Source organism: Polypterus senegalus, chromosome 3 (genome assembly GCF_016835505.1).
Source record: "Polypterus senegalus isolate Bchr_013 chromosome 3, ASM1683550v1, whole genome shotgun sequence".
NCBI lineage: Eukaryota > Metazoa > Chordata > Cladistia > Polypteriformes > Polypteridae > Polypterus > Polypterus senegalus.
In genome coordinates, this window is record NC_053156.1 from 66,962,409 (window position 1) to 66,985,700 (window position 23,292).

The 23,292-nt window shown below is 37.4% G+C and overlaps 1 protein-coding gene across 1 annotated transcript; it reads left to right on the forward strand.

The window, feature by feature from the left end:
* Positions 1-268: 268 nt before the first annotated feature.
* On the forward strand, positions 269-21,062 carry LOC120525276. The gene is made up of 5 exons (XM_039747419.1): positions 269-320; positions 6,957-7,246; positions 17,720-17,761; positions 17,915-17,989; positions 18,929-21,062. Exons 2-5 carry the CDS (start codon positions 6,991-6,993, stop codon positions 20,437-20,439), a joined length of 1,884 nt encoding a protein of 627 aa, XP_039603353.1. The 5' UTR covers positions 269-320; positions 6,957-6,990; the 3' UTR covers positions 20,440-21,062.
* The last annotated feature ends 2,230 nt before the right edge of the window (positions 21,063-23,292 follow it).

The following is a 23,292-nucleotide window of genomic DNA, read 5'->3' on the forward strand; positions in this document are numbered from 1 at the left end:
ACCAAGTTTTCGTCATAAAACGTTTTACCATAAAGTCACAATATGATTGGCTATTTTGTGGCACGCCACAGTCTAACGCATGTTATTCTGAATCTGTTTAAGTCTGAATTGTTCTCCAATGAGATTATTTTACAAATTAATTTGCCAGGAAACAAGGGCCGGTTGTCACTGTTCTAGCCAATGCGAGTCATTTCTCATTGTTTTCAATCACAACGTACCCATTTATTTCCTGCTTCCCGTGTAGCGCGCCAAAACGGTGAGTGTTTGAATTATTTTTGTAGATGCAAGCTCGGCTGCGACAAACGTCAGCAACATATAGGGTGAGTTATAACGATAATAGGATAAGACGGAATAACTAAGTAAGTAACTTAAAACCTCTTAAAATGGTATGAAGTTCAAATATTTCAGATTAGCAATAACGGGGAATGAAAAATAAATCTAGAAATACAGCGTAGAGTGCAAACAGGATTACAAAATTGAAAAGGGTATTGGGAGTGTTGCGGAAAATAGACAAATCCTCCTTTCTGAAGGGGGTCTGGGAGTTGGCTTGTTCCACGAAAACGAGCTCAGTTACCAAGTGCCACTTCCTGGAAAAATGAATCGATTACGAAGTAAAGCACCTTCGCCAAATACTGTGTCGAGAGAGGGTGATGAGACCACAAAAAGACAACCTTGCATCCCTGGGAAGAGATCTTTACCGCTTCACATCAGGGAACCTCATTTATTTTAATAATAGTTTAACAGTCTAGTACAGCATGACATCTGCAATGTGACGCACTTTGCTCTGACATTCATTGCAAACACTGTGGTATTTGTGAATAATAATTATAATGATAGGCCCTTCGGTGGAATGACCTGCCTCCCCTCATCCCTTATTTTAAAGTAAGGTATCATCTGTCCACTACCGTGAGTGATCACTGGGTTACTACTGAGGTTATGATTCAAGATATTTGTAAAGGAGCACTTTGCCTAACTTCTGTATTGTGTAATGTTTCTGGATGATTACTTTTATAAGACCCTGTAGCAGTTCTGATTATTTATTTGATTATATATAAAGTGAACCAATATAGCATGTAAAGTTTTTAATTAAATCTTTGCTGTGTATAGTAAATTATGGGCCATACTATTTACTCAGCAATGCTTTACCACTCATTGATTGCTGAGGGGGGAAATAAATCAGCTAAATAACTATTACAGGATTCCCTAATGTCATTTTCTGTGTGGTTGGGACACACATCTGTATTAAGGCACCAAGTTTACACAAAAGAGGCTGTCAACAGGAAGTCAACTTTATATGTCAGATGTTCCATATGAATATCCATGTATTCTCTTCTTTATTCTTAAAATAATCTGTGACGCTGCACACCTCATTACAAACTTTTAGGCCAAATACTCCATTTCTGTGCATGACTCAAGGCTGTTCCGTGAGTCAACTTTGTTCCACAAGATTGAACAGAGTAAGTAACCATGCTGTGCGTGGTTTGCCTGTTGCAGATTTCCATGTGAAAGTTCTGAATTTATCTCTTCTGACATGTTATTACAGTGCAATATGATGGTGTTCTTTTTGGAGACAGAAGCTACCCTGTCTGCCCTACCTGAAGACCCCCTTCCCTCAGCCAGAGCCCTGAGCGCAGCAACATTATAGCTATGCGCAGTGCAAGTCAAAAGCCAGGATTGAGCTGACCATAGGTCTTCTCAAGGCCCGATTCCGGTGTCTGCATGCACAACATTGCTACAATAAAAGGAGAGAGGTGTCCAGCTGCCAAAGTTTACCAGACAACAGAGATGGCTGGACACTGAGAGAAGTAGTTTACCATAGTCACTAAAGAGTGTTTTTTTTTTTATTTTGGGTTGAATAAAGACTGGCCAGTCTGGTTGTGCCCACATTTCTTTTTGTCCTTGTCATCCTGCCAAAAGACAGCTGAAGGGGAAGAATTAGCTTTTGTTATTTGACAATATTCACAAATAAGACTATTTAAGCATTAAAGACCCCACTTTTAACTTACTGTGCAGTAATGCTGGCAATATTGACAAAATTCAATATCATGATATTTACCCAATAATCGCAATATTATATTATCAATATTTTAATGTTAATAAAAACAATACTGTGTCTCCAAAGCACAGTACTCTATGTAAAAAAAGGTGTATTGCAAACTTTGCATCGTATTGCAAAATTTAACCAGACAAAAAAAAATATTTCCAGAAGGAGAATTTGCTTTTATTTACTTTATCTATTATAAAGTATTCTTTTAACTGTAATCTTGTAATAAAAGCATTTGCCAAATGACATTATAATTGACTTCTACTGGACACTACTTAGAATGTTTAAATGTACAAAACTGCATCAAAAATAAAAACTGCTCACAGACAGATACTTTAACGCTATTGACTTTTCAAAGATTTCAGATATGTAAACAGTATGGACAAAACAGTATACAAAAAACAATAGAATGGATCAAATAAAACTTAAACAAGTTTATGGCTACACAAAGTATGTACTACTTGTAGTGCAGATGTAGAGATCATGTAGCATTCTGAGAACTGTCACAGATCGTGGGACAGGAAGACACACATATTTATACTCTTAGACTTGAGTGATGCTCTATGCCAGTGGTTCCCAAACTCGGTCCTGGGGACCCACTGTGGCTGCAGGTTTTTGTTCCAACCAGATTCACAATTGGTGATAATAATCGATAACAACTGATCTTGTTTAATTAGCTGGTCTTTTTCACTCTTTTTCTGCATTCAGAAAAACACAACAGTATGGACTTATAATTTATAAGACATTTAGAAATATCTTTTTTTCTAAAGCTATAAATGCTTAACTCTCTTTTATTTTCCCCTTTTCCTGTGTAGTTTACTCCCTTCATTTAACCCTAATAGTGACAATTAACAACCAGCATAGCACACACGCAGGATGATGAAAGCAGTAATGACTTCAGTGACAGACCTGCTAATTAGTAAATAATTAATTAAATAACTAGAGCACTTCGAAAAGCAGAATGAAAATCAGGTTGAAAATACTGTTTACCACTTAAAAAAAAAGATTTATTACCCATATAACTGCTTATTACATTTTAATAAAAATCTACCTAACTTAGTTTTGTAATTTCTACATTGACTCCAAAACACAGAAACTTGGAAATAATGACTCACTTAATTATGCTAAGGGTTCAATGAAAAACAGAAGTTGGTTGGAACAAAAACCTGCAGTGACAGGGGTGTCCCCAGGACCGGGTTTGGGAACCACTGCTCTATGCCAAGTAACAATATTTCCACCTGTGCCCTTTCAGGTGAGAGGACTAGATGCATGAATATATAAGTATTTCTTTGTAAGATGACAGACACACTCAAGAAAATTGTTTTTATTGGTTTTCCATCATTGTAGAGGATCATACTTACTGTCTGCATCAGCCATTTGCAGGCAGCTTTGGAGCTTTTTCTCAGTAGCATGCATGCTGGCAAGATCAATTCCAAAAAATGCTAATAAAATAATTGAAAATTGAAATTGAGTATAATAGAACAGTACTGAAATTTTTAGAGAGCAGTATTCAAATAAATCTAGTGCAAAATCTGCTGTCACTTCTTTGAAAGAATACTTGATAACCATGGCTGCAGTGTTGCCTCTGAGAGATTAAGCGCTGCATTGACATTCATTTGGTTTCTCTTTCTGGTTTTTATCAGTAATAGGGCTGAAAACATCTTCTTGTGCATAGAGCTAGTAGAAAATACAACTATCAATTTAATTGGTGTGGTGTTGTTTCACTGCTAGGGGGTACAGTGAAATCAAGCTTTAAGTACTCCTTATCGTAATGCCTAACAAAGTTGCCTTTTCTTTTTTGTGGTTTCTGTTGCACATTGCGAAGTATCAACACATTTCTTTTTCACTGTTTCTTATAAACGTTAAGCACTTGTACTTGGCTTACTTTTGGTGTCATCACTACATTTCTTCTGACTATTTTTTTGCTTTTAAAGAAGGTTTAAAGGTTTTGTTGTTTTTCTTTTTTCCTTTATGAAGGGTTTAAAGCAGGGTTGGGCAAAGTCGTTCCTGTAGGGCCACAGTGGCTGCAGGTTTTTGCTCCAACCCAGTGACCTAATAAGGAGTACTTCTTGCTCAAGTAACACTTCTGCTTCATTTTAGTTGTCTCGCTCCTTAAGATTTTGAACCCTTATTGCTTATTTTAGTCTTAAACAGCTGTAGTCTCAATTTTTAATTGCCCCTTATTAGCAATAAGCTGCAAATGACAAAGGAAAGCAGCAGTTCTCCATTTAGCTTGTTACAATTTACACCTGTGTGTATTGATGATGCACTATTTGGTTTAATTAAATATTTGGAAGGAAAGGAAAGAGAAAAAAGTGAAAGATTGAGAATTACTCCTCCGTTTTAGCCTTCAAATCATTTGAATAATATCATTAGAAAGGAAAAAAAAATTAGGATATGAGAATGACCTGACATGGCAGAGTTAAAGCACTAACAAGCTATGACATTTAATTTTTGGCAAGGATTGTTTTCTAATTAAGCAACTGGGTTTGATCAAAAACCTGCAGCCACTGTGGCCCTCCAGGACTGACTTTGCCCACGCTGGTTTAAAGTTTTACAGCACAATGTCACAAGAAATAACTTGCTTTCTGAAATACCACAGCAAATTGCAGACAGTATGCGCATGTTGTCGACAGGTGAGGTGACGCAATACTAGCAAAAAAATGTGCTGTCGTCAAAAGAATGAACCTGTTCCCTCTATAGCTCCTTGGTGGACAATCTATATCCCTACACACTGTCACCTATGTTCGTCGTCCCAGGCAGCACTGTGCTACTCCATTACATGATCCAATCGTATAAGTTGCAGTAACTTTCACAAACCGGCAAGAAATTTCTGCCAGACATCTGGACCCGGTCTGTGGAGTTGCAGATTGGAAAAACACTGTATTACATCAAATACATGAGATGCAGTACAGGCATATGTTATACGCTGTTGAGTGTAAACTAACTTAGTTCGTTTCACTTTTGTGTCATATGGCTTATCAAAAGAAACTGTGACTTGTCTTTTCTGATGCTCATATGTGCTAGTGTGTGTGGTTGCTCTTGAGGTGTGCAAAAAGGTGGCTTGTGTTGCCACCCTTTGCATCAATGTGCTGCTTATGCAATGGACTAGAAATCAATGTTTTAAAGAAAAGGACAGTTCTGTATATTGCTTATAGGTCAAAAAAAAAAAATAGGAAAACAAAAAAAACATGTAAGTAGCACCCTTTGTTTGAGACTGAGAAAAGTGAGCACGCACATTTCCTGAATAATTCTCTTACAGGTTATTGTTGATGGCTGTCTACATTACACAGATATTTACTGGTCTTGGAAAAGAGTGAACTGCTTTGAAGATGAAACTGCTTTGATTAGTATCTCATCAACATACAGCACTGCTTCCTTAAATGTTTGGATTGACTTATTTTGAAAATTAATATGTTCCGTGGACATTGGTTTCTGATTAACATACAGTGGTATCTGTACTTCTTGATAGTTAGCAACAGTACTGTTTTTTAACCACTATTGTATATACACAATTGTTAACCAAAGGAAATTGGTATATACTATTGTTTAACCAATTGTCATGTTGATCTAGGGCAGAAACTGAAGCAGTTATACTGTATACCTCTGGGCAAATCAGAATAAAATTAAGCAAGGTCTTCTTTTATGTTTTTGGCCCCTTACTGCTGCAGCTACATCCTGTAGCAACAATGGCTTGTACGTGGCACAGGTTGCCCTAGTCCTGAGGCTGGTAACACTTTACAAATTTACAAATTCAGTTGCTAGTAGGGTGTATTTCTCCTTCTTCCATTACTAATTGAAACAGAGGTAACGTTTGTGTTTTGCAAGCGCACGTGTACAGTACACCTGACAGCAAAAGCTTGTTGTAATATAGACAGTGAAGTCAGATTATTATTATTATTATTATTATTAGGAGATCTTACTTCTCCTCCACCTTTTAATTGGACTTGTGTATGGTGAACACCTAATGTCAAGGTGTCAGACTTTTTTAACATCATTCATGTTGCAAAACCAGAATGCAATGCTTAGTTGAGGACATATAACATTTCAAGTAAAGTAATATTGCAATGGTTATATTTTGTACAGTAAAATAATTCATCACACAAATTTTACACAGATCCCACTGATTAACTGTTTTATACATTCACTCAGTCAGCGATTTTCATCTCATCATCTCTCTTCCCTTGGTGGCAGCTGCTGCTGTGTTGCTTCTCTTATCATATGTGCAGATAACCTTCATGCACTGACACAAACACCTCTTCCTCTGCTGGCATGAAGTTTCTTCCCTCTCTTTCTCAGTTTTGTAGTTCATGATTAATTAGCTGTTCAGTGCTTGACTCATAAGGGCTTTTAAATTTTGCAGTGAATGCATATTTATCCGGATGAACCGATTTGGAATCGTGTGAGCCAACTGAAATCTGGTGTTCTGGCACCTGCTAATCCCTGGTCAAAAATTGTGCTATAGCAAACCAGGATTCATTCTTAGATTGGGATTTACTTTTTTTTTTTTTTTAATAGACGTCAGGAAAGGAAACTGGATGCTATAAAAATAGATGGATTTGTAGAAGAACAAAGTATAATAGGATCAGGAATGAGAGAATCAGACGTACAGTTAAAGTTGGGGAAAAAATTTAAAAAAATTGAATGACATGGATTTGAGAACAGAGGCAAACAATGTGGGGAGGAGAATCATAAATATAGCAGTTTATAAATTAAATGTCTTTTATAAAAAAATCTCAGCAGTTCATTTCCTTAAATGCTAAACTGAACCAGTATAGGGCAATGATTTAGTTTTGAAATATGCATAACATAACATTGACTGCAAATATGTTACATGTTCTATAGAGCTCATTCTGTTCTGGTCAATGATTCCTCAAAATCAATGGCTTCTCAACTGTGTTCATTTTTACAGAATACCAGGTCAAGAAAGTGGGAATAATCCAAAGATGAGTACTAAAGCAGACCTTATTTTGGAGTGCCTAAGAAATTTAAAAGATGACGATTTTAAATGGTTCAAAGACTCTTTATCATCTGTTGACTACAACGGTATTAAAAACCTGGACATCTCATCATTGGAGAAGGCTAACCGCTTAAGTACCAGAAGACTATTAGTGGAACTCTACAGTGAAGACTGTGTTGATGTTGCTATTCGTGTTCTACAAAAAATTAATTGTAATGATGCAGCCAATAAACTACACCAAGGTATTTGACATAGTTTTCCAGGAATTGTTTCTGTGAACTTTGTTTTTGTAAACCGATAAGTTGCAATGTACTCCATAATAAAAATAAGAGGTTGTAAGAAATTAATGACAAAAACTGTGACATGGATTTACTACAAACCATACTTTATCATTTTCAGTACTGTAGAAGTAAATAGACTACATTGTAAAAAATTTCTTTAGCTGTGTCTCCAGCAGAAGTGGACCAACCATAACAATACAGCTGTTCCTGTCCCCTATTTCTTAGTCGTAGAGATGGTCGGTATACCTCTTTCTTTTAGTAACACTGCTCTGTATCTTATAATATGCTATCGTAAATTCTACCAGTGGAGATCTCTATCTAGTGATTGTTGTTTGGCTTAGTTTAGATTAAGTTTGTCTCATGTCAACTTTGAAACATCCCATGAAACCCCTAGAATTTTCCTTACCTAAAATTGATTTGATCACAAAGTATTCTGACAAATCTGAGAGATACTGAGGGGTTAATTACCATAAACACAGTGTAGTCCAGTGCAATACCAGTTAACATTTTATGAGCTGTTAACAGGATTTATTTAGCTGGCACTTTTATCCAAGGATAAACAGTGTAACAACAACAATTTATTTCTTGTATAACCCAAAATCACACAATAAATGCCTCAATGGGCTTTGAAAGGCCCCTTTTTTGACAGCCTTTCTGCCTTGACCAAAGAAGACAAGAACTCCCCAAAAAACCCTTGTAGGGAAAAACAGTGGAAGAAATCCTGGGGAAGGCAATTTAGAGAGAGACCCAATTCCAGGTAGGCTGAGCATGCAATAGTAGTCAAAAAAACAGGAGTAATACACAAGACAGAATACAAGTACTGTATTCCCCTTCATAGAGTTAAATGGCCAATCTAACATTGCCACCTCGGAAATATAATACAGCAGTACAAACTACTTTGCTCTTGCATAGAACTCTTCACCAAGTGCACAACTCTCAAGGCAAAATTTAAGAATAGATCATATCACTTACTAAATGCAAAACTATCACATATTAGGATACAGATTTGTTGAAATACATCAAAAACAAAATAGAAACTAATTAACTTAAATGAAAACAATATTTGTCCATCAGTCAATTGTAGAACCACGGCCAGATTGTAGAAAAGGAGTCAGATAAGCCAAACACAGACCCATGGAGACCTCGGCCAACAAGCTGCCAGCCCCCCATGGCCAATCTGCAGCTGAGTCAGTGCGAGGCCGACCAATCTGGTGAAAGAACCATTCTACCCGATGATTCCAGTGCTCCTTTATTTGAAATGACTTTTCCATAGGCAGGCAAACAACTTGGCAGTAGAGCATTGGCATCGAGTGCAACATGAGATTACAGAGAAGAGAACCAGTATAGGTCAGGGTTAGTAAAAGTTTATAATATTGTATTCCTTATATTTTAGTACCAATGACTAACAACAGAGATTCAAAATGCACAGTTAATTAGCATCTCTTGTGAGGGTATGCTAAACTGAAGTAGCGAATCTTCAGCCGGGACTTAAAAGCTGAGCCTCAAGGGGCACATCTTATAGTAGCAGGCAGAGCATTCAACAGCTTCGGAGCCCTGTAACTAAAAACGTTTTTATTTTATTAATCCTTGGAATCATAAGCAGGCTGGCATCTTGAGATCATAATATGAGTTCAGGTTTGTGGGCCTTGGCGATTTAAGGCTTTATATGTTAAAAGGAGGATTTTGAAATCTTATTTAAATTATTTGGGAGCCAGAGTAAGGACTTAAGAACTAGAGTTATGTGTTCGTATTTTCTTATTCTTTAATAATTTTTGCCGCATCAAAATCCCTACATGCATTAGTAGTGCAGACTTTATAAACTTCTTTAATGTGAAAATTGACAATACAAGATTCCAGATTTCAATGTCACTTCACAATCCAGATGTTACATGTACAGTTCCTCTCTTGCCGGGCACTGCTTTAGAATTTTTAATTTGATGACAGAACAGGAAGTCATAACTTTAATTTCTAATATGAAACCTACTACTTATTCCTTAGACCTAGTTTGAAGAAAAGAAGTCACACAAGCCAAACACAGTCAGAGTCCTGGGGCCTCATGTATAAATGGTGCATACACACAAGACTGTTGCGTACACCTGGTTCCACGCACACATCGCGATGTATAGAAACTAAACTTAGCATAAAGCCACACACATTTTCACGCCAGCTCAATCCCTGGCGTATGCAAGTTCTCCACTTGGTTTTGCAAACTGGCGGCACCCAGCGTCAAAGCAGTGCTATTGTTCCAGTGTGGTTTCCTTTTCTTTTTTAGATCCACATCCTTGATGCGGCTTTTTCAAATACACTGAAATTAACCGCATATTGTTTATTAGTTTAAGGCATAACACCGTACGTAGAATTCACACTAAAACATGGCGTAAGGACAAAAGTGGAAATGTGCATATGCACAAAAAATCCAGATGCATAAATCTGTGCATTCGACAACTTCCACGTTCTTCCGCTACATAAATCCTGGTCAGCGTGAAAAGTAATCCACATGCATGTGCCTGCTGCCCCACCCAAACTCCTCCCAGAATTACGCCTCTTTGAATATGCAAATCAATATAAATAGCTCTTAATCTCAGTGTTCTGTGAAAAGGCAATGGCAAAAGCACAGGGGAAAATAGAAGAATTTCAGCGAATACCAAGTGGAGTCAAGGAAAAAACTTACTATTTGTTGGTTTAAACACTGATATAAACAACAAAAGGAAGTTGATCGAGTGACATAGAGTGTCGGAGAAACTCGAAAGTTCAAGTTCACAAAGTCTCACAGTGCCTGAAATTAAAAAAGTTGTCAGATATCAAAGTTGCAGTGAAAAGGTGAGTCGTGGCCCACCGTCTGAGTGTCATATGAAAGCTTATTAGGGTACAGAGAAAAAAAAAAATAGGGACACAGCGAGAAAAAAGCTCGAAATGTCAACTTTAATCTCGAAATTTCCACTTTAATCACATAGTTTAATTTGTCATTAAAGTAGAACATCATAAACTTCATCTTTAAATCGTTTAATTTACTAGTTTCTCAAATACCATCGTAACTAAAGTACCACATTAAATGCTTTGTTTTTTATATGCTCTTCTATGTTCTCTATGTGTGTGAATTAGTACATGCTTCTTAAACTGGCTTTCTCTTCCTCCGACAGGACATAGAATCCGTTACATTCATGATATTGCAGCTCTCTGAATAATTAAAATATTGAGATTTATACTTGATATAATTTTCATAAGCATGTTATTAAACATGGGAACACAGTGACGCAGTGATTGTTCATGCCTCACGCAAGATTCTTGCTGCGCCGTGCACGACCTTCGATGAAATAATTTATTGCAGCAGTACTGTCTCCAATTCCTATCCTTTTCTTTCTCCAAATACCCAATCACCAAATAATCAGCTCTGTAAGCCATCTATAAGCTTAGAACTTTTAAGGAACATTGAAATATCTTCGTAGTACATGTTTAATTATTCTATCCATCTGTCCTTCCAGTGTTGTGCCAGCCCCAGGAAGAATCCTGCGTGAGGCAGGAACAATCTGTGAATGGACGCCAGCTCCTTGCTAGCACTGCGGCACCGTGTCCTCACATGTTTAATTTATTAACAATATAGATTATTTAAATGAAGTTAAAGTTTTATCTTATAATGTAATAAGCATACTTTGCTACATTTTATCTTAAAAATGATATCGTCATCATATGTAAATATGCGCTTTATAAAGTGGCTCAGGTTGTGCAATATTATAACTGTATTGCAAGTTTATAGTGAGGTAATTGTACTAATAAGTACAAACAGTTCTACAAGGAGCACTTGATGTTCTGATTGAGTGCATTTATAGTTCTTGAGATGAAACTGTTTCTGAACCGTGAGGAAAGGCTCTGAAGCGTTCAATAGACAGCATGGCTGAGGCAGCGTGTGCTTGATGGTGTATACAGATAATTCTCTTTCCAATCCGCTTCTGTAGAGCTGTGATTCCCCACTCAGATACAGTGATATAAATACTCCGAGTGGTGCAGTGAGAGTAATATGTGGCAACCCCTAACGGGAGCAGTTGAAGATGAAGAAAAAGGTTCAGTGAGAGTAACAACGCTAAAGCAGCTATGGTATTTTGAATAGTTTGACCATTCTGTGGACCATTATTTTGTTACAGGTTAATTACAATCAGATGCATTAAACTAATAAACAATATGTGGTTAATTTCAGTGTATTTATAAAGCCACGTCAGGGATGTGGATCTAACAAAGAAAGGGAAACCACACTGGAACAGTAGCACTACTTTGACGCTGGGTGCCGCCAGTTTGCAAAACCAAATGGAGAACTTGTGTACGCCAAGCATTTAGCTACCATGAAAATGTGCGTGGCTTTACGCCAAGTTTAGGCTTTAAACATCGCAATTTGAGCATGGAAACGGGAATATGCAACATTTTTGTGCGTATGCACCTTTTATACATGAGGCCCTTGATTGTAATTAACCTATAACAATATAATGGTCCACAGAATGGCCAAACTATTCCAAATACCATAGCTGCTTTAGCATTGTTACTCTCACTTCACCACTCCCACGGCATCTGAGTGTGGAATCGCAACTCTACAGCAGCTGATCAGAAAGAGAATTATCGGTATACAGCATCAAGCACATGCTGCCTCAGCCATGCCCACAGTCTGTTTGAACTGCTCCTCAACGCTTCAGAACCTTTCCTGTAGGGACCTCGCGGTTCAGAAACAGTTTCATCCCAAGAACTATAAACGCACTCAATCAGTCCAAATGCTCCTTGTAGACCTTATAAGTACAATTATAATATTGCACAACCTGAGCCACTTTATAAAGCTTGTATTTACATATGATGACAATATCATTTTTAAGATGAAATGCAGCAAAGTATGCTTATTACATTATAAAGAAAGTTTTAACGTTTAAATAATCTATATTGTTAATAATTAAACTTGTGAGGACACGGTGTTGCAGCACTAGCGACGAGCTGGCGCCCCGTTCAGGGATTGTACCTGCCTCGCGCTGTATTCTTGCTGGGACTGGCGTAACATTGGATGGACAGATGGATGGAATAATTAAACATGTACTACGAAAATATTTCAATGTTCCTTGAAAGTTTTGAAGAATCGGTGTTCTAAGCTTACAGATTAATTGACATCTATTACAAAACTGATTGTGTGGCGATTTGGTTACTTGGAGAAAGAAAAGGAAGAACAGGAATTGGGTTAGTATGTTTGAAAGAGAGAGTAGGCTGCAATAAGTTATTTCATCAAAGGTCGCACATGGCACAGCAAGCATCTGGTGGGAGGCAGGAACAATCTCTGGACTGGTCGCCAGCTCATCACTATCACTGTGCCACCGTGTTCCCATGTTTAATACATGCTTTAATTCCTATCATCATGAAAATGATATCAAGTATAAATCTCAGTATTTAAATTATTCAGAGAGCTGTAATATCATGAATGTAATGAATTCTGTGTCCTATCAGAGGAGGAGAAACCCGTTTAAGAAGCATGTAGTGATTCACACACACAGATGGGGCGATCCTAGCCTGTTTGGGGACCCTGGGCGAACACCCCCTCTGGTGCCCATCGCGCCCCTCCCCCCGGTGCCCCCCCAGCGTTCTAATAAACACTGAACAAAATCAGTGCAATAAAACAAACTATTGGAAATGTAATGTCTAACACAGATAAAATCAAATTTCACATTTATACAGCACCAAAATATTTCGTTATAGTGTAAAGAATTTTCACTTTAGTAACATCTCCAGTCACCAGTTCACCAGGTCACTAACAACTACATAAACCTTTTCTCTCAGCGCTGCAGTCAGTTTATTATTTAGAGTTAACTTTCCCTGCCTACCACTCTCCACTACGCGAGTCATTTGCATTAGTAAGTTAGCATGCAAACATATACAGTGGAACCTTGGTATACGTCCTTAATTCGTTCCAGACCCTTTGACTTATACCAAACAGGATGTATACCAAACAAATTTTTCCCATAAGAAATAATGGGAAAATGATTTATCCGTTCCCATGAAAAATAAAATCCTATTGCTATTGGCATATTATACATTGATGGGGTTGTATAAAATAATTTAAACACTGCCTAATACTAAAAAACATAAATACAAAAGCAATTAGATGAAATAAATGAAAATTTTACCTCACTTTACTTTTTAATAACATCTTTGTTTTTCACAATCGTAGATACCGTCGTTCTCGGCAAACGGTATGCAACAGCCATGTCCCGGATACGCATGCCACCTTCATACTTTTCAACAATCAATTCAAATTTACATGAAAAAAACACAAAATCACGTTGACAATGCAGGTTTGCTGTATGCTCCCATCTGCTGCCGGGGAGTCCTTGAACCCTACACCATCGGTAATGTGCCTCACTGCTAACCTCATCGGTAAAGCAAGGGGATGGGGAAAAAGTGCAAAGTGCTTTTATTAAAACAATTAACAAAACAAGGTGTTCAAATTAAAGTGCAGTCTCCAAAGTTCCAATAAATAATCCATAAAATCAGAAGTGAAACGTGGAGGTTAAAACAATAGAAAAAGTCTTCTTAAAACAACGGTTAAAATACAGCAGGAAGCATTCTTTAAAACAAGAAAAGCCCGTGCCTTTTACCTGGCGGCCCCCGCTTCTTTTTTTACTCCCTTCAAGCCAACTCGCTTCTGTTTATCAAGATAAGCAGCCCTCTCTCTCTCACTCACTCACCCTCTCATCCGTTCTTTCTTTTTACTGCCCTTCTAGCTGACTCGCGCTTCTGTTTATCAAGATAAGCAGCCCCAGGAACAATCATGAATGCGGACGGTCCCTCACAAGTGCACTTTGGTGAGAAACACCCACATTGACAACCTTCAGCCACATAACCACCACGCCCCCTCACCAAGCTGCGAGCGCGCGGTGATTATTTATTTTAAAGCTGGACTTTGACAGGAGCTGTGGACCCGCTATATCACACACGTGAAAGTTCAAAGAGAGTTATAGCGCAGCTTGTTCACTGAATGCTACCAACTGGCGCACTACCGCTTGTGGGCAGTCGTGGCTTTGTCTCGAGAGAGGTAAACAAGGTTAGCACGTGAGTCGTATTCCAAACAAAGGTCGTATACCAAGCAAAATTTTTGTGTCCAAACAGGACGTATACCAAGTTGGACTTATTCCAAAGCAGACGTATACCAAGGTACCACTGTATATCCATACAAAAAAACTCTAACTCAAATAATTTTATTAACATGTTCAAAATCTCATTGACAATATTTTACCGTTTTAAAGCCTGTAATGTGCACTCCAATTATGGCAAATTTACTAACCTATGATAAGGAATAAAGGGAGCACACGCATTGAGCTGGCGTCCGCTTAACACAGGAGGATTTATTCTTCCTGTTTGCTGTACTCTGCTCTATGCTGCTCGCGCAAGGAGCGCCCATCTAACAATTTCTGCAATTCCGCACAACCCAGGAAAAATTAATTGTGACATAATGGGCTTGGATTGACAATATTATGAATAAAATGTGCTTGGAAGCACCCCACCCCCTCCCCTTTCAACAAGTTGTGTGTGAGACTCCAGCACAGCAGCAGCAGCAAGCAGGCGCACCGAGGGCCCTCGCGCTCACTTCCCGCATATATGGGTGTGATAGAATTTAGAAAACACATTGGTGCAAATTAAAAGTCTTAATCATAATGTCTGGTGCTTTTGTGTTTGTTTGTTTGTTTTTATTTTGTTTTATTTTGCGAGCTGGTTATTAGATGCCACGCCAGCCAGCCAGAGAATCCCCTCTCCTCCCTGCGATGCCCAAGATGCCGCCCTCACCACCATGTCGCCCATATCAAAAACCACCACTGCACACAGAGAAGAACACATAGAATACGAAGCATTTAACGTATTACTTTTAGTTACGATGGGATTTTGAGGAACTAGTAAATTTAAACTATTTTAAGATGAAGTTTATGACGTTCTACAAACTATGTGATTAAAGTGGAAATTTCAAGATTAGAGTTAACATTTCGTGCCTTTTGCCCACTGTGTGCCTTTTTTTTTCTCTGTACCCTAATAAGCTTCCATATGACACTATGAGCTATGACTCGCCTTTTCACAGTGACTTTGATATCTGACAAGTTCTTTGTTATTTCAGGCACTGTGCAACTTTGTGAACTTGAACTTTCGAGTTTCTCCGACACTGTCCCTCAAACAACTTCCTTTTGTTGTTTATACTACTGTTTAAATCAACAAATAGTACGTTTTTGCTTGCTTCCACTTGCTCTTCGCTGATATTCTTCTATTTTCCCCCCATGCTTTTGCCATTGTCTTTTCACAGAATGCTGAACTTAAGTGCTAATTATATTGATTTGCATATTCAAAGAGGCGTAATTCTGGGAGGAGACGAGGTGGGGTGGCAGGTGCATGCACATGCGTTACTTTTCACACTGATCAGGATTTATGTAGCATAAGAACATGGAAGTTGCCATACGTACAGATTTATGCATTTGGATTTTTTTGTGCGTACGCACATTTCCGCTTTTGTCTGTACGCCATTTTTCGTGTGAATTCTGTGCACGCCATTTTGCATGAGGCCCCTGGAGACTTCTGTCAACCAGTTGCCTCCCCTAGGCAGGCAGACAACTTGGCAGTAGAGCAGAAGCACAAATCTCCACATGAGGATACAGAGAAGAGAAACAGAATAGGTGAGAGTTAGTAACAGTTTATTGTATTATGTATATTTTAGGATTAATGATTAACAATAGAGATGGCAATATGCACAGCTAATCAGCAGCTCTAGTCAGGGTATGCTAAACTGAAGTGGTAAGTCTTCAGCTTGGATTTAAAGCTGAGACTGAAGGGATACCTCTTTAAGTAGCAGGCCGACCATTCCACAGATTCAGGGCCCTGTAACTAAAAGCTTGACCACCCACTTTTATTTTATTAAGCCTTGGAATCATAAGCAAACCAGCATCTTGAGATCTAAATGTGTGCTCAGGTTTTTAAGTAATGATAAATTCAGATAAGTAAGCAGGGCTTTGGCCATTTATCTAGGCACTTTTATATTTATATGTTGAAAGAAGGATTTTGAAATCCGCTCTAAAGTTATCCTGGAGCCATTGTATTGATTTAACAACTGGAGTTATGTGTTTATATTTTCTTGTTCTTGTAATAATTCTTGCAACACCATTTTGGATTAGCTGAAATCTTTATAAATGATCTGAGTAGCCAGTGGTCACCGCATTGCATGAGTCAATTCTACAAGAAATAAATGCATGAATTCTCCGTATACTGCATATTTAGAAAATGCCTTAATTTTCCTACATTTTTAAGTTGGGGGACATGTTTTGGATAGTTTTGTAATGTGTGCTTTAAATGACATGCTATTGTCAAAGATAATGTCCAGATTGCGGCTGATTTAATAAAACTAATGGTGATTACAACTGAGTTAAATAATGGCGGAATATTGTAGTGATCAGCATCATTCCCTCCAATAATTAACATTTCTGTTTTATCTGTGTTCAAAGACAAGTAGTTCTCATCTATCCACTCCTTTAACTCACTTACACATCTAACAGTAAACTGGATTGGACTGTGAGTGGCTGACATAGAAAAATTCTGTATGAAATGTGAGCATCACTGCTGAAGACAGCAGGAAAGAAGGCACAAAAACAAACACATCACTGGCTTTTAACTAATTAATGACAGGCAGAATTGTGCATCACAGTAGGTTAACTTGTACAACTTAGATAACACACTATAAAACTTTGAGTCAGAGAGAACATCAAACAAAATGATTGCAGTTGTTGCATCTCATGGCCTTGGATGACAGATAACATGACTATGAATTGCAGGAGACAGCAGATTACACAACTCCTTCACAACTCACTGCAGTTTGACAGACAATTAAAATGCTGTCTTACAGTATCTGTGGCGGTATGAATGATTTCCTGGTATAGTGTGTCCAGCTACAATCTCTGTCTATCATTTTTCCTTTTTCCATTTTGTTGTGAAATGACAAGCATGAAACACTGGATAAAACAAAGCTTTCTTCATTTTTATTTAATGGAAATAATTCATTTTCTTTGCTGAACCACATTTTATGTATTGTATTTCTCATTGGCTCATTGGTTGTCATTTCTCGTGCACATGGGGCCTGTTGCAATGACTTAACAAAAAATCAAGTCACTCAGAAATATAATGTAAATGATGGCTACATTTGAAAACGTCTTGAAATAGGTGTCTTGTGTTATGTTTGCCTTAGCTGCTAAAACAATTTAAGTGTCTTTATAAAGTAAAACAAAAACACAACTTTAGACAAGAGTAAATTAAATAGGGAGTATAAGTAAGATTCATTTACTCATTTTTGTCATGGAGCCACATGTTTATTGTACCTCCATGTCTCCATATCTTCTGAATATGATACTTTTATATTAACAATAATCATATATTATTTCTACACAGTCCTCAAAAGAAAAGCTGAAACACAGGATGAACCTGAGCAAGGTATGTTGTTCTAACATTTTGACAGCTTTCTCAAAGACATTTTTACAGCTGATTGTTTCAGTTTGCACACATCATGGTAGGTGCATGCTCATTGCAAGTTAGTGATGAGGCAATACTTTGGTTATTTTAGATTTTCTTTTTGTTCATTCACAGGAAGCAAGCATGTAAAGTTAAGTACTTCCATTCCTGATCCTTCAGATACAAATCAAGTGGATGGACCCTTTCTAAGTAAGTAACAATTTAAGCTGGCTACATTTTGCATCAAACACCAGCAAAACAGATGTGAGTGGTTAGTGTTGCTGCCATTCAGCTCCAGAGTCCCAGGTTCAAATCCCAACCTAGTGACTGTTTGTTCGAAGTTTGCATGTTTTTGTGTCATGTTTATAATCAGTCTTCTGCACACATACCAAAAAACAGCTTATGAGTAGGTGTAGGTATGTAAGTGAGGTGGTCCTTGTGATGGCCTAGAGCTCTATCCAGGTTTAATTCCTGCCTCATGTTTCATACTGCTAGCTAGATTCAGACTCCTGGTGAACTTTCACTGGTTTAGAAATGAGAAAAGAGAATGAATAAATCAAACAAACAGTAACACTGGTTTTATTTGCTGGCTGCATTTCTCAGCCTTTGCATCTTTGTTGTCCAGTCTACTTTACTAGCACCTGGGGGAAAAGTGTTTAAAACATTTTAAATGTAAAGATTAAGGCATTGGTCAATTGTTCTGCAATTACCTGCACATACCACATGCTTGTAAGCGCTGTCTAGGAACCTGCCACACATGCTTAGCTGTCACTAGATAGCTAAGTTGGGTTTTCATTTCATATTTCACTTTACTAACTTGTGTGATGTTAAATAAAACAAAGTCAAGTAAAGGCAACCAGCATCTTACATTTAAAGGTGATATTTCATCTTGCTGAAATAAATGAGCTAGTCTTATAATATATATATATACATACATTTCCTAGCTGATACACAATAAACAGTGCCCTAGCTGGTTACCTACACAGTAATGCCCAACTTTTGATTCTTGTAGTAATGTGATGCAACTCATTCAGAATCTTATAATCTCAATGAGTTGATTTATTTCTGTGGAATAAGTGCAATTGTACACATTAAGAACACAATTTCATATTTCACTGAGAGCTAACATGATCCTCTCTTTTACTATAGCTGAATACAGTCTGTCCCAGATGGAGGAATTTGCAAGCAAGAACAGGGGATCTCTGATTGAGAAGCTAAAGAAAAGGTTGGGAACATCTGTAGTAGAAGTAAAAAAACGACTACTAAAATCCATGAAATTAAAGGAAAATTGGTTATTGAACTGGAAAAAAGCCAAAGAAATCAGTAGAAAACTGTATGCATCACAAAATTTCCACTGGTCACTGTTAGAAGAACAACTGTTTGAAAAGGTTAACAAGTCGAAAACAATTAGCAAAAAACTAAGTTCTGGTAGAGGGATGGAAGATACTGATAAAGATAAGGAGTATCAGGAAGAAAACTACAAAATGTCTCTGGCATTTGAAGAAGAAGATAAGGAAACTGGGGAGTATAACGAAGATTATTCAGTAGTAGGGGAGGCTCAAATTGTACAATACAGAAATGGGGGTGAGGAAAACAAGGAGACTCAAATAGAAGAGGAAAATGAAAGTAGGACTCAAGAAAAGGATACTTCTCTAACAGACCCTTTTTCTTTACTTGATCAAGTTTTTAAAGGAAAAGCACTTAGTCTTAATAAACAAGAGGCAACTGTTTCTCCCAACCTTGAAGAGCACACAAGCAGAATAAATCCTTCTTTCAGTTGTATGTCTAATAGGGAGTTAGAAACTGTACAGCACAAATTTGATAAAAAGGAGGATGTATATGCATTTATAGAGCAAAAAACAGAATTCAACAAGAGTCTGAATAGCAAGACAAGTTTGATAAGCTCAGATGTTACTTTAGAAAATTGTGAACCTGAAGATAGTGGGTTCTGTTCAAGTTCTAATGATTATAGTACATTAGATGACAGCCATTGTGCAGAGTATGGTACTGGCAATGTTACACCAATAAATCAAGAACAGTCAAAGGGAGAGCCAGATATTCTTGAACATGGAATTACTACTGAGGTCACTGACAAGCAATCATCCATTAAAGGTCAAAATAATGTTTTCTCTGTACAGGGCAACAATCAGCATAAATTTATAGAACAGGAAGAGAAAAAAATAGAGAGTCCTGCAAGAATCAAAAGGCCCAGAAAATATAAAAACAAAGCAGTAGAGAATGAAAGAAAAGAAATACAATTTACAAAGTGGCTGGAATGGGAAGTTGAGAAGGTAGCTAAAGTAAGAAAGACAGAGAAAAAAGAAATAAAAGATGAGATCCAATCCAGCATTGAATTTATAGATACGCGGGAACATAAGACATGCAGATGTTTGGCTGTTCACAATTGCATCCTTTATACCAGTATTATCGATAGAGAGAAAAGATTGATTCAGCTGGAAAATACTCGATCAGAGTGCCTTACTAATAAAAGAGAACCACGTGAGGAATTCAGGTTCAAGTGGCAGTACTACATGTGGATGTTTGAGGGTTTCAAAAAGACAGATGTAGTCTTCTGTGATAGTGATAAGATCTATTCACCGGAGTATGAGGAGACCTGGTTTAAAAATTTTCATACTCGGTTCCCCCTGTTTCTAGATTAAGAAGTCCTTCCGGTCATTGCTCTCTACAAAGAGGCTCAGCAGGAGAACAAGTTCAGATTCATAGAAAATTAAATGCAGTGAAGAGCCAAACCTCAGTGAGCACTTTTTTACTTTTACTTTTTTTTTTTTTTTTTTTTTGAACTCAGCATTCCAGTCTTTTAAGATACAGCTGTTTAACTATTGGGTGTGTTGAGCATGGGAGAATAAATGTAATACAGTTACAAATTTTCAAAATATTTTTATACCTGGTAGGTGTATTAAAATATTCTGTACCATCTGTATTCAGCATAATTACAAAGACGATAATGAAAGTTAATACTTAATACTTAAGTAAGTTTATATAATATGTTTATATTTAGATATACATGTTTCACAAAAACTTTTAATCTGTTTAACTATTTTGAAACCTTAAGAAAACGGCATGTTAACGATTATACCATTTATCTTTGTTCTAATTGGTGCAAACTGATATGCTTCTTTACTATGTTATGTAAATGAACTAGGCTTAAGATCATTGCTTTGTTATATTCTAAAGTCTTGTCATAGAAAACTGGGCTGTTCACATGGTGGGCTCACTCAGGCTTATTTTAATAAAGGACAACCATTATTTTATTCATTTTTAATGGTGATCACGACTATTCTTTATTTAACATAATTTCATTGATCGAGGTTCAGATTTCTGGAAAATAACTTGCAGTGAAGAGCCAAGCACGCATGAGCACTTTTTTTATCAAACTGGCATTCGAGTCTTATAAGATGTGAGATCTCATATTGATGTAAGTATAACAATGCTAAGTCATAACAAGGATACTCCTGTCCGGACTGAATTTGAATAGCACAGATTGACCAACTACAGCCTCCTGAATGTAAAGAATAGGTCCATTTCAATTTGATTAAGAAAAAAAATAATTCCAGTATAAGTCCATTAACATTATAACTGAGTTGGCAGAATTCATGGAAAATCATTCTGGTGGGTCTGTGATGAATTATAAAAACAAATTCAAAATCGGTGTCAGAAAATCTTCTTTACATACAGTATTTCTGAATTTAAAGGAGCTTACCCGCAGTATTCTGTGATCTTCTCTCAATTACTAATGCATGATTGTCTTATTTTTGATATCACAGCACTGCAGTGACACTACTGAGTTTCTCAGAGATTATATATTTGCCAGCAGGCATATCACCATGCCCAGTGTCATTAATGAATACTAGATAATTTACAGTGGTGTCTGTTCACCAGAAACACTCCTTTGGAGAAAACCGGACGAAGTCTTTGAATCAAAGAGAATGGGCTAAAACGGTAGAAGTATCTCCACAAGACACATCTAAGAAAAGAGATCACACTGAACATTAAAGTTAGTTTAGAAAAGATTAATTTCTAGCAATGTCATTGTTAGACTTGCTGAATATGGGAATCCATTAAAGCAGGGGTTCCCAAGTTCAGTCCAGGTGTACCACTGTGGCTACAGGCTTTCATTCCAAATAATTTCACTTATCAGTGATTCTCTTACATCTCATCAGTCTTTTTGTTTAGCTGTCCTTTTTCTTTTCTTATTCAGCATTCAGAAAAGTGCTTGAGTATGATATTTGCATTTAGAAGAAATGCGGCAATGCGTTCACTTTGCCTCAATTTTAAACACTTATTTCATTTCCGTTTATTGCATTTCTGTAGAGTTTACTCCATAAATTGTATCCAGATACTGACAATTAGTGGTGATCATTGCTAACACATAAGCAAATGAGACAAGTTTGCTAATTATACCAGAATTAATGTCATTAATATAAATCAGAAAAAGTGATTGTACAAGGACAGACCCCTGAGGGACTCCACTGATGACCTCGCTCCATGCAGAGCATTCTCTTCTTATCTGTACTTTTTGTCTCCTGTTGGTTAACCAACTAGAGATCCAGTTGTGTAGGGTACCTCTGACAGAAGAGACATGAATGCCTGCCTTGGCAACAGAAAGCAATATAGGATCAAATTAAGTTGCCTGTACAGAGTGTGGTGAAATTCTTATTTGTAGGTGCTAACCAACATGCAGCCTGCTGCCTCTTTCCAGCACCATTATATTAACAAAGGTCAGAATAACTGAGACCATGCTGGACTTTTAAGAGTGAGGTCTGGTAGGACTGACAACAGAGAAGTCAATACCTTCAAGCTCATTTAGTGATGTCACACGGACCCTGACTAGAAGATTGTGACAATTTTACACTTTTTAAGGTAGCAGAAGCTGCCAGAGATACTTGTCTCTCAGAGAGCTATTTGGAACTCAAGGGGCACCATGAGATTCCAGTGGACTACTCTGGTGACCCTGTAGCCTTGTTTTATTTTGAGTCGGAAATACTCTTGGTAAAGGCTTGGTGGACAAAGAAGAGATGGGAGGTTAGAACGTATGTAGAACTGACATGGTGCATTCATTGTCATAATATAAATTGACACCCTTACATTTATTTCAACTTCTAATCCATAAAATTACAATTCCAGATTAGGTGTCAATGATTAGAAGCTCCTTAGGGTGTATACACATCATTCCCTAGTTGTACGGCAGTGATCAAAAGAATCAGTAACACTAATGGAAGATTATACTTACTTCTGTTTGGTATTGGTTTAACACTCACAATGATATAATAGTCAAAGAAGAGTTATACTTGACCAAAGCATGATGTACTTGGGGTTTCCTGTGACTGGTGCTTGTCCGGTCTTTGAGAGTGTTGGAAAGCATTGTCCTGGGCACAGGCAGGAGCAATGTCTTCCATCCGTCCATGGGTAAGCTCGGGAGTTCCATGCAGTTGTTCAATTTTTATACATTCTCTTTGAGAATGCAACCTCCAAACATGGGTACAATTGGTTTG